Source organism: Octodon degus, unplaced genomic scaffold (assembly GCF_000260255.1).
Source record: "Octodon degus isolate 3935 unplaced genomic scaffold, OctDeg1.0 scaffold00081, whole genome shotgun sequence".
NCBI classification, from domain to species: domain Eukaryota; kingdom Metazoa; phylum Chordata; class Mammalia; order Rodentia; family Octodontidae; genus Octodon; species Octodon degus.
This window is the reverse complement of record NW_004524657.1, coordinates 3,537,201-3,550,075: the sequence shown is the minus strand read 5'-3', so window position 1 is coordinate 3,550,075 and position 12,875 is coordinate 3,537,201. Positions and strand designations below refer to the sequence as shown.

General features: G+C 42.5%; 1 protein-coding gene across 2 annotated transcripts in view; it reads left to right on the top strand.

Annotated features, from left to right (window-relative positions):
* The window catches only part of Npsr1 (neuropeptide S receptor 1), a 186,099-nt gene that overhangs the window by 16,930 nt on the left and 156,294 nt on the right, over positions 1 to 12,875 (top strand). For both annotated transcript variants that reach the window (XM_004636568.3, XM_012515871.1), the window contains exon 2: positions 10,749 to 10,881. In XM_004636568.3, coding sequence (XP_004636625.1) covers positions 10,749 to 10,881 — 133 coding nt within the window. The remainder of the gene's footprint in view (positions 1 to 10,748; positions 10,882 to 12,875) is intronic.

Sequence of the window (12,875 nt, the reverse complement as noted above, 5' to 3'; positions counted from 1 at the left end):
GGTGCCAAGCTCTGAGAAGTACTCCAGACATAGTACCACATTCAGGCCATTCTCTTGAGCCTAGACTGGATGCATGGCCCAGAGAGCAAAATCCCTCATCTCAGCCTGGTGACAATGATCCTGCAATGTACTCTCTCAGATCCCCTTTGTAATTCTGAATCTGACCTCAGACACCAATATCACTTCCTGAACCAAACAACCCGAGATTGAAAGCTAATCAGGCATGAGTCAACAACCATTGAACTGACTGAGACCAATCCAATCTTCTTCAGTCTTTGAAAAATTTTATATTCAGGTATTTTCCACCCACTGCCTAAGTGTCTGAATGGATCTTGCTTCACATATTCACTACACATTATACTCAATTGGGGGCAGGTGTCAGAACACCAGATGGAGTGAAGCTCACAGGGAAGTTGCTGTTGGGCTCAGGTGAAGCTGTAGTAGGCTACTACAAAAAAGAGGAAGAGCATGGTGATTCCAAGCATTGTGATGGCAGTGATTTACCCTCCCCACAACCTGCGCACAACCCATGAGACTAAGAAGGAAGGACAGGAACACTTTTATTGCAACTCTGCTATGCACCGGACACTGAGCTAGGTACACTCAATGTTTGATCTACTCATCACAACTCTGATGAGATCAGTTTTATTTTTATTTTCATTTTTAGAATACAGAAACCAATATGAAAGGGTCTATCAAAATATGTCATATCTGTGACATACACCTATGGGTGGGCTGAGTCACCCCTCATTCACCTCTTGGGACACTGCAACTCCTACACTTGTCTCTTCAATTCCCATTGCCAGAACTCCCTAAACCTTCCAAGTATTCTGGGATTTGTGTCACTGGGGTGTGTGTGTGTGTGTGTGTGTGTGTGTGTGTGTGTGTAAAAACATCATGGATAAATGAGCCCATGGCTAAGTGTTTTCATAACTAATGATCCTTATATGTTTGCTGAAGGATTTAAATTTGACCTAGTGTGATTTCTACATGGTACATGTTTGATCCTTCTTTGTAGCATAATAGCTCTATTGTCATATCTAGCACATAGAAAGGCAGTCATAGATGTGGTATGAATTCCTAAATAAATATAGCTCTTAGGAAGACTCCAGAAAGCAGTACTTGGGGTTCCTGTGCTGGGAAGTCCCCTGAGGCTAACATAATAAGATGAAATCAGACTCCAGTAGCAAACACAAGGGAAAGGAAGATCCATTTTTATAGAGCTTTCTCGACCTGTTCCAGGGACATAGTATCTCTCCATTGGAGAAGACCTCAACCTGTAGACAAGCGTCTGGACCTACCAGCCCAAGCCTCTCAACCATCTAAGTCCAGGCAAGGCTGAGGGCTGAGTCCGGGCAAACACAGGACTAGCCTCCTGAGGGCTGGCTTTCCAATCACAGATACCTCAAGTTAAGACAATATAATCACTGGGCTTATCACTTCCTTTGCCTCGTGGGGTGACCAGAGCCCCAAGCCTTGGTCTGGTCTCTACCGCAGAAGGATAAAAAAGGCAGACATTCCTTTCAAGTTTTTCAAAAAGAAAAACTTAATATCTGGAAATCTGAATCTTGGGGCAGAACTAGACTAGTTGCTTTTCTGTGTAAAAGCAAGTCAGTGCTGGATTTCTGGAAGCACAGCCTGACTGTCCTTAGCACAAACAGGTGGTTGTATACAGAAAGGGGAACATGTAGGAGAAATTTAGTCTGCAAACAGAGCATTCAAAACCTGAGTGCTCTGGCTCAGTCCTCTTCTTTCTATGTTTCGTCCAAAGACCATCATAAATGTAAATGAAGTTGAGCAGCTTTGAGGATCAGAAGTAGGTATGGTGTGTTGATGACAACCTACTGAAAGTTGAAGGAATCCCTGTGAGGTGTAGGGTGGGTGACAGGTGGGGTGCTTGAGGCAGAAGTCTCCTGGGGATCAGCAGAGGAGGGGCTGGCCCTGGGTATCCCTGGGCTTCCCATCGAGTAGCAGCAAGGCCAGGACCGGGCAGGACAGCTGCAGGGAGCAGACCACCATAGGAAATGCTGCCAACCTAATATAAGTGGGCTGTGGCCAGCAGCTTCCCCCAGCCAACTGCAGAGGGAAACCTGACTGAGCAGCACTTGGGCAGGCTAGTGGGCAGGACTGGTGATCACAATCTCAGTGAGGAAGGCAGACCTGGGCTTCCATCTCCCTGACACCCTACTGTTTACCTCCTTCTTTGGTTCTTTCCAGATGTCTATATGGACACCTGGTTTCTGACTGGACAGAGAAACAACACAAGCAATCCATCTTCTCTCTTCTTCCTTTACTGAGGCTAAAAAGTTAAAGGGAAAGCAAAGATCTGTAGTCCTCAAGGAAAAGAGAGAGGGGAAGGAAATAAGAGAGTGAAGGAGAGAAAGAAAGAGAGAGGGAGGGAAGAAAGTAGGGAGGGAGGGAGTAAGGGAGAAAGAAAGAGAGAGAAAGAAAGACAGGGAAAGTGGGAGAGAAGGAAGAAGGGAGGTAGGGAGAGAGAATGAGAGAGGAGAGATAGTAAGGCAGAAAGAGAGAGAGACAGAGAGGGAGAGAGGGAGACAGAAAGAGAGGGGGAAGGAGGAAAGAAGGGAGAGAAGGAGGGAGAGAAAGAGAGGGGAGGGAAAGATAGAGGAGGGAGAGAGAGGTACAGATGGGAGGGAGGAAAGAAGGAAGGGAAAGAGAGAACAAGAGAGAAGGAGGAAAGAAGGGAGGGGGGAGAGAGAGAGGAAAGAGGAGGGAGAGAGAAAGAATGATGGTGGGAAGGAGAGAGAAAACAGAGGGAGGGATCAAGAGAGAAGAAGAAAAAGGGAGAGGAGGAGGAGGAGAAGAACAACAACAAAAAAAAGAAGAGGAAGAGGAGGAGGAGGAAGAAGAAGAAGAGGAAGAAGGAAAAGAGGAAGGAAGGAAGAAGAAGTAGGAGAAGGAGAAGAAGAAGAAGAAATAATGCAGGAAAATGCCTGGAGATCCATTCCATAAAAATTTAGAAGGGAGAAGAGGTCAGAGAAGAATCAGAAATGAAAACACTAATAGAAGTCAGTTTACTTGACTTTCAAAATTGAGGGTTTTAATGTAAAAATATTTAAAAAGACAACCTGATACAATTAATTCAGCATCTATATTTTGAGGATTTTGAAAGAAAATCCATCAAGAATCTAACTAAATTGTGAGTTATGTAAAGAAAAAAAGCCACACAACAGACTACATTCTTCCCCACCCACATGCACGTTCATAATGCACATCAGCAGAACCTCAGGGGGGAAGTTGTGATTCCAGAATGTAAGTTCTGAGAATGCACAAAAAAATTTTCCTCTATCATATGAAGATTCAGAACTCATGCTATACTTCCTAAAAGTATAAAATAAAAAAATAAAGAAAACTTTAGCATAAACAATAAAGCATAATTAAAAGCTTAGTAAATGTTATAAAATTGTAATACAAATATAAGAAATAAATTCTAGAAAGAAAATCAATTATATTAAAATTTATTAGTATTCGGAATTTCAAGATCACAAATTGTTTCAACAGAAAAAAGATGGGACTTGGAGGAAGATGATGAAGTTTTGAGATTCCCACTCTTGCAAAGGATTAGGACTGGCTTCCTTGGGTGAGAACTAGTCTGCCGGAGAGTGGTTGTTACCAATGGCAAGCTTAAGGCCGGCGAGAGAGCGCAACACACTAAGTCCTTGCTTAGGCAAGCACAGGAACTGGGGTTCAGTCCCCAGTGCCCCATGCCACACCAGCCCCGACCCCAGGCACTTGGAGCCAGCGACCGGGACCAGGCTTGATGTCACGCACTTGTAATCCCAGTGCTGGGGTGGCAGAAAACAGGAGAATCACTATGAATCTGAGCTGTGTAGTGGGATGCTGTATAAAAAAAAAATAGGCTTGACCTATGGCCTCTCTTCCATCCTGCCTTGCCATGGAATGCCCCCTCTTATGCAGAACGCTTCCATGATACCATCTCTTTCTCTGTCATGATATGGCCAGAAGGTGCTCAGGGTTGCAGTTAGCCTGCACTTAGGTTCCCCAAACTGTGGGCTATATAGGCTTCTTTGTACACTGATTCAGGTATTTTGTTATAGCAACGAACAATGACTAAGATGTAAGATGTAAAGATTATTCATGGCATAAAACTGCTTGCAGGAAGGAGAAAAGCAAGCAGCAATCTATAAGTGCAGTCACGAGTATCATCACCACGACTTAGACGTAGCGTCAACCTAGAGGTCAGCTTCAGGAAGGACAGCCCAAGCGTGTGCTGAGGGGCAAAGCACGGAGCTTTTGTATCTCCCTTTTCTTCATGAGTCAGGTAATTACATGAGCTTTTGCTACTTATCATTAAGTTAACATATATGATAGTCTACATATTGCATTTTACATATTTGACAAGGAAAATGCCACAAATTTTAGCTGCAGACTGGTAGAATGGTTTCCACTTATCTTGTTAAGATAATAGCCTTTTTATGGAAATGCCTGTGGAATTCAATCTAGAAGAATGAGAAAATAATCTAATATTTGGGGTTATAATTTAGAAAATAAAAAATGGTCAGTAAAATGAAATGTTAATAGTAACTTATAGTAATGAAATATTATTTATAAGTGTCTGTCACTAAACTAGAAAAGTTAATCAAAAAATAGCACATTGGAACTGTGAGGATAGTTTGAAATATTCATTTTCATGAATCGCAGTATACAAAGGAATACAAAATATTTCTTGGTATACACCAATGTGTATGCAAGATAATCAAAATCCATTGATTCCTTTGACTTCAACCTCCCACATCTAGTGATTCCTGCTCAGGAATGAGTCAGGCATGTACAACAGATTTGTCAGAGTAATTTTTATGATTACAGAAGAGCTAAACTTTGAGCTAAAAAGCAAGGGAGTCAGTTTAGTAACTTACAAAATATCCAGTCCTGGGAAGGGCCAGCTCCTAAGGGAAGGTGGATGTGGCATGAAGCTCATTTGTGTCAAGCTGGTGGGCTGGAAGCAGCCCAGGAGACTGGCAGAGCATACTTCTGGGTGTCTGGGTGGCCCTTGGAGGTGTGGCCCTGGGTCAGCGTCTGGTCCGGTGTCCCTTCTCCCGCAGCACTGATCCCCTGCTTCAGTTGCCATCACCATGACCTGAGCAGCTTTTCTCTGCCAAGCCCTTCTGCCAGGATGGTCCTGCTCAGACCCAGCTGACCAGAAGCTGAATCCCCTCCAAATGTGAGCCAAAGTGAACCTTTCCTCCCTAATGTTGTGAGGGCTGAGAATTGCATCCCAGCCAGGGAAGCTGCATAAGGTGGAGGAGGTATGAGAGACCTTGTGGGTGCAGGTTCTCTTCCTGTGCAGGTGAAGGAGTGGCAGTAGCTGAGACAGACCCTCACTTCCAGCCCCACAGAAGTGCTGAACACACACTGCGTCCTTCTCAATGGGACAACGCCCAGCAGAGGAAAGGCCAGTGGGTGCCAGACACCAGTGACTCACTGAAGCGCAAGCCTCCTCCCTATGCCATGGTTAAGATGCCTAATTTGTAATTCTAAAAAATTGTATTAGTACATTTTAGATATACATAAGAATGATATTCATATTCATACATAATACGGAATTTGTACCTGTACATGAAATGTCTATATTTTATTTTATTTTTTTCCATAATTTTATTGACAGACAAATAGCAGTGAGACAATTTCAAATCAAACTGTAGGACAGTTTCAATAATTAACACACTGAATACTCTCTTCCTAGTGGTTATCTGCTCCACAAGATGCAGACATGATATCCTATTTACAAACACTATTACAACAAATCCCTCTATTGATTAAGAGAATGTAACTAGATATCTATCCTAACCATTTTGAATACACAGATACAAAATGGATATTCATTTATATGTCCCCTTTTTTGTTTAGTTCTGTCATTTGAATATTATAGGTGTGTTAACTCAGCAAAAATATTATAAAAGAAATGTCTATATTTTAAAGAGAATAAAAAAGTTGTTTGAAAAAACATTAGAAATTATGCAGAATTTCACTGAACAAAATGATAGGAATTCAGCAATGGTGGTAATATTGCGTATCATCTTCAAATTAGTTGTTCAGATTGCCAGATATAAGCATTCAAAGTTGGTCAAAAAAATTAAGAAGAAAAGAAAAAACATTAAGCAGTAACTGTGCCCTTCAACAGAACAGTAGAAATCAGCAGTACAATTATCCAAGCTATCCAGCGGACATACATACGCATTTTCCCATCTCTTTTTTCTTTTATTTCCTCCTTTTTCTCATCCCAGCTTTCCATTCCTTTACAGTTCCTTTCCCTCTCACTGTATCTATTATATCTTTCAGGCTTTATTTACTCTTTCAGGTTCTTATACTTGGGAGACAATATGATGTTTACACGTGCAGGTCTCATTTATTTTACTAATGAGTATGGTCTCTAATTGGGAAAAAAAATGCTTATGTTTAAATAAGCAGAGCTCTTGAAGACTCCAGGGGCCCATATTGGGATATGAGTTCACCAAAATCTCTAACTGCTCTAAATCTTTTCAAGTTCAGAACAAGAGAGGAATTCATTGCCAAGGATTGATGTAGACTGAACATACTGGAGATTTTGGAGCCCACAGCTGATACACCAATAGAGTGACCATATAATTTGTCATCCAAACCAAGACACTTTGTGGAGGAAGAATAGGGCAGTTTCAATAATTCCTTTAAGGCAAAAGGCAAAGGCTAGGACAATCCTGGACAAGCCAGGTCACACCGGCATGCTGGCCAGGGATCACACTTTAAGAAATGACTCCCCATGGTCTCACCATGCACAATGGCTCTATCCATGCTTACAGAACAGGGGTAGGAAAGTGGAACTCTGGGGTTTCTCCTGAAATCTCAGAATGCTATAAAAATGTGGAGGAAAAGGGGCTACAGCAGAGTTCAGCCCAGGAAGACCAGACACCCTTTTTACAGGTCTTCTCTATAGCTTGTCCCAGAGATCAAACAAGAGTCTTCAGTGGTCCTAGTAGAGTTGTCCCCCCAACCCCATGCTCAATGGGCAACTTCAGGTTTGGTGAATCATAGACAGCTCAGAGCACCATGGCCTCCCAAACACCACACTACATTAGGGCTGCACTGGGGAGTGGCATGCTTTAGGCCTCTTCTTCCCTCCACAGAGCCATCTTGCACCATGATGGTATCTGCAGAACAGTCATACAGTCTCTCTATTGTTGGTTCATTAGTTCTGGACTCCAGACACTACAATGTGTTTAGTCTGCATCAACCCCTGACAATGCCGATGGGCATTTCCACACTTACTGATTTCCCTCCCAGATACTTTATTGCTTTTAAAAACACCGTTCCTCCAAGCTCACGTCACCTGTCCATGTCCCTTCACTTTCACACAAGATGATACATGCAGGACTTCCCCAACCTATCAACCTTGGGTGGCACAGCCATCTACCCATGGAGTAGAGAGACTTCTCTTAGCTGCTCTGGTGAGCAGAGGACCAGATGTAAGTACATGGCTTGGCACTGACAGGAAGAAGGCTCTTCTAACCGGATGGCAAAAGTGCACTGGATGTGAGATACCTGCCACCTGTAGCCCCCAAAGAGCACAGATCTCCAGCTCCATGGTCCTCCTTGCCCTCAGCATCACTTCGCCTGGCTCTGCTACCACCCCATCCTCCCAACATCCACAGTTCTGTAGCTCGTGGCTCCAAGCTCTACCCAAAGAGGGAGAGCTGATGAGTGCAGAATACACAGATATTCCAGTTCATCCTGGAAGTGTGGCAAAGATGGCAGCGGTGGGAATGGCTAAGAGAACTTCCCCTTCAGTGGCACTGGGGAGGGAGGTCAAGGCTTTTCTACCAAGAGCCCCCTTTCAGCTGTGTTCAGAGGTAGTTAGGAGCCAAGAGGGGGAGAGCCCATCAACTCATTCATCAGCTCCTTCCCTTTCCTCTGCCTACGCTCTCCACTCCTTCAACATATTTTTATTACATTTAACTCATTTCTCCTAACTGAAATATTTTATACCATTATATGAAAATACCACTTTTGGTAATTTCTTTAACTGACTAGACAAGTAAATTGAATAATATGTGTAGTAAATATGAAAAAAATAGCATGCATACAAAATAACACTCTCTATTTGCTTTCTGTATTTGTGTGTTTATAATGTAATTTTGAAAGGATTGGAAAGATGCAGACTGTGATGCAAGTGACATTTACCTTCTGAGAACGGGGACTGAACAAGATGGAGGTAGCCAAAGAAGATTTGGCTTGATCTGCATTGTGCTTGTTTCTTAAAGAATTTATTCTATTATTATGTAATTTAAATTTAATTTAATATAACAAGGAGAGAAAAAGTGTTGCTGTGATATATGAGGTGCTAGGACGCCAAGGCTCTCCAGAGGGACAGAATCAATAAGATTAAATAGATACATAGAGATCAATAGGTAGATAGGTAATCTCTGGATTAATGCTGGTTCAGCTCATGACTTTTTAATTTTATAATGGTTCAAAAGAAACATGCATTCGGTGCAGGCCATATTTGTAATTCTGATGCTTTTATCTGTCTAGCAGAACACAGGGTGACACTCATGTAATGTTGGGCACTGCACGAAGCCACAGCTTACCACCAGGCATACAGCCACAGGCAGATGCACAGACACCCTGTGGTGTGCTGTGCCGCTGCAGAGCTCAGTAAATTCCTGAGAGACTGAACTTGTCAGCGTCACCATTCCCAGGTGAGGTGCCCAACACCTGCGACTTAAAGCAAAGGAGGATCACTGCGCTCACGGCTTCAGTCAGTGGTGGGGTGGCCTCAAGGCAGGGGGCCTGGTAGAGGAAAGCTACTCAAAGGAAGAGCCAGAGGAAGGGCCAGGGACAGATGTGGTGCCTAAGGCCACAACCTGAGACCCACCTACCCACGCAGCACAGTGTGCTATATTAAGCTCCCATTCTCTCAAGTCACACAAATCAACAGTCAAGGTTAACCAACACAGATATTTGTCACTTTATTATAAAGTAGGCTTTGTATCAGGTGATTCTTTTTTACCCAAATATGGACTAATGCCAGTGTTCTGATCACACTGAAAGCTAAAGAAGCAAAGCCATGATGTCCAGTAGGGCAGGAAGCTCAAACACTTAGAACTTGATAGTTCTGACTTAGAATGAGTTTATGAGGGTGTAACCTGTTATGAGTCAACTAATGCAGGAGTTCCACCTGCTCTATGGAGCATATCTGCTCTACTTGAGTCAGTGGTTAGGTGTTAGTCACATCCATAAAATATACATTTGTTTGTTTGTTTATTTGGTATCAGGAATCAAACTGAAGACCTTGCACTTGCTAGGAAGGCAGTTGTACCACCGAACTCTATTCCTGCCCCCTTTTGTTCTTTTTTTTTTCTTTCTTTCTTTTTTTTTAACAACCACAAAACACCTCTCCTGTAACATCTTAGACTAACATTGACCAAGCAACCAGGCACAGGGCCTAGCTGGACTGACACATAAAATTAAACTATTGCTGACTTAATCTTCTCAGGAGACTCTTCTCCCTTATGCACAAGAATCAATGTAGCTATAGTCTCAGACCTACACGTTCTTAGAAGGATCTGACCCCCTTCTGGTGGAGGTATCTATTGGGCCACTTGGCTGTGGATCTCCCGTTCTCCTCCTCTGGCCGACTCTGGCCCACCTGACTTGGCTCTGCTTCAGCACCCTGAGCATCGGCTTCTTCGGGGCTATACGTGTGGAGTGAGGAAAAGCTCCATTTAAAGCATCATTTGGAAATTTTCATGAAGGACTTGGCATTTTAAATGAGTGGAATTCCTTTCCTTTTTTTTTCCTTTTTGAATAATTATGCATCATTCAGCAGAACTCTAATATTACCATCTTATGAAATTCTGTCAAAGGGAGAAGAAAAAGGTTAACCCATAATCATAGTACTCTAAAATAACTACTCTTAAAAATTAGTATACTTCATTTCTTTTCCTATGCATATAATTTTGGAGAGTTGTAATTATACCCAATTTTAGCATGTTTTTCTACTTTTCATTTTATTTTAAGTATTTTTTAATGTTGCTACATAGCTTTATGGCTGACACTGTTAATAGCTACACAATAGTTCACTGACTCGAAGTGCTTGAGACACTTGGCTGTCCTATTATCTTGAAGCAATTTCCCATTTCCTTTAAGCAAGTCCATCTTTGTGACTTTGTGATGGTAGTATTCTCTTTAACAGTTGAGACTTATGCAGAGTTATAATTATTTGTACAAAGAATAATTGGCTCTGATTCTTCTTTTAATGTATTTAGTACAGGGTCTACAAGGTCTCAGTACACAGATCAGACTCATAGTGATCCTCCTATTTTCAGCCTCCCAAGGGATGGGATTACAGGCACTTGCCACCACGCCCAGTCTCAATCCCCATCTCAGCACACCCCAGGCATGGGGCCAGCACAGAATGCCTGGGATCAAACCCTAGTCCCTGTGTCTGCCTAAGCAGGAGCTTTAATCCACTGAGGTATCTGGCCAGCCCTTGGTTCTTCTTCTTGACATATATAACTTGACAGACTTTTTTTACAGGGTTGCATCAATTTTCTGTGCTGCTGATGTCAGTGAGAACTATCCTGTTATTGTTGTCTCGAGGGTCAGCCTTCCATGGGGGGGGAGAGGGATGGAGAGAAGCAGGTGCCCCCACCCAAGCCTGAGCTCTGCATCCTCTTAAGTACCCGAGTCCTGGCCTGCACTAGAGTAGTGTGTTGCTCTGTGTCTTACAGGCAGAGCAGTTGATAACCCTGTGGGTGCTCTTTGTTTTCACCATCGTTGGAAATGCTGTGGTGCTGTTCTCCACATGGAAGAGGAAAAGGAAATCCAGGATGACCTTCTTTGTGACCCAGCTTGCCATCACAGGTAAGGAACTGTGCAGGTGGGAAAGCAGGAAGTTGTATGCAAAGCCCTCCAGCTGTTGCTTTCAGCTGGTCTTTTAAAGAACAACAAAACAATTATACACGGTTTAGAGTACAGCTCAGCTGCACAGTGCCTGGCAAGTGCAAGGTTCTGAGTTTGATTCCTCATACAAAAAAATACGGAATTTCAAAACACAAAAATAGGGATTAATAATTCTTAACATAATACAGGTTGTGTCTTCAATTAGTCTAGCAATAGAATAATCCAAAGGCATCAGCAAATCTAGGAGTAATTTCTATAAGGATATGAAACCTATATTTCAATCTTTCCTCCAGCACATGGAACACATTTAGATATCCATAAATTTCTGTTATGAAAAAGCATATTATACTGCAGACTTGGAAATGCCATTATCAGTGTCCCCAAAGGTTTCTGTGGGTTTCACTTTTCCTATACACAGCAGCCTCTCTCCTCCCTACTTCAGTAAGGAAACATTACCATATACCACTAGGAGATTAAGAAATGTATTAGAAAATAGAGCAAAATGGCCTACACAATAATAAAATGTGAAGTTGCCAGCAGATTAGATCTTGTGACTATTACTTTCAAGGTCCAAGTGAAGCACATCAGTGCTGTTGGAAGACATGAGTTGATGCTCAGAATCTGGATGATACCATGTGCTTTGGGGAGGGCCATTCTGTAGCAGGGTGAGCACAGCACATCAGGGAGGCAAAGGGGCAAGAGAAACATGGCCGAGGAAGAGCCCCAAAGGAGGAGGCCTGACTGGTAGAGCTAGTGCTCAGAAGGAAAAAAGGAGCATGCCTACAAGAGAGTTCTGTTCCCCAGGCCAAGGTGAAGAACGTGCAGAGGGCACACACAGGGGCTGGGGTCCTAGGGTCTGGGAGCAAGTGCCTTTGTCTTGGTAGAATTCTGACAAGACTCTATGGAAAATGCCCCCAAGCAGGATAGCCATAGGCATTAACAAGGATGACAGGGGACAACTCTCCAAGAAGCTATTAGGTACATTTCAGCCTGGGCCATCATCTCAGCTGCAGCGATGGTACTGCAGTTCCTGGGAATTTAGTCGTGAGCTGCAATCTGTAAAACATGACATTGATTTATAAGGGAATTTAGTTCCACATTGGTGAAGACCTAGAATCCACATTTGTCTCTAGCAAAATCTAGCAAGCCCATCTACTTGAGCGAGGCTTTGTGAACTGCGCAAAACAAAGGCACCATTGAAAACGATTCAAAAAACTAAGAGAAGCCTGAGTCTCCCAGGTGGGACATGCCCTGGGGAATGACTCTCACTGTCTTCCCAACAGACAGGAGCCCCATTTTTCACTCCTACAGTGCAGAAGGGGTGAGTAATTAGCATAATGTAGGAAATATCACAATGCATACCTCTGCCTGAGGCTGCCTCAGGTTCCCTTTGTTTTCTATCTTTTAATTATTGTAGTATAACATTCTATGGAACTGTGTATCCCTTCAGACTGTAAGAACTTAGACATGGCAATATCAAACTAGAATTTCAACTTTTGCCACAAATAATAAATAACTAATTGAAATTTTAGCACCTGTTATCAAATAGAAAAGTTGCAGATTACAGACTAACTCATAGTCTAACAAGCTAGGACTTGCTTTCTCATGAATGTTCTCTTGATATTTCCAAGGAAACTCAGAGATTCTGAAGCACTTCAGAGGAAAAATAATTCTCAAAGAAAAAAGCATTCTTAGACGTCTGAGCTGGAGTCTTGAGGGTCTAAAATTTAAATTCATATATTGATATTTGACATCCTCCATATACATTTCATTCTGATCTCAGATTCCTTGGGAAAAGAAGTGAGAATATTTAACTACACAAATTATTCAGAACCTCAGCGGACATACCATGTTTCTTGTGATGTTTATGAATTTGATCTGAGCCTCCTACCCTATGCTATGTTAGCCTCGAAGCCTCTCCAAGTTTCTTTTTTTTTTTTTTTTTTTTTTTTTTT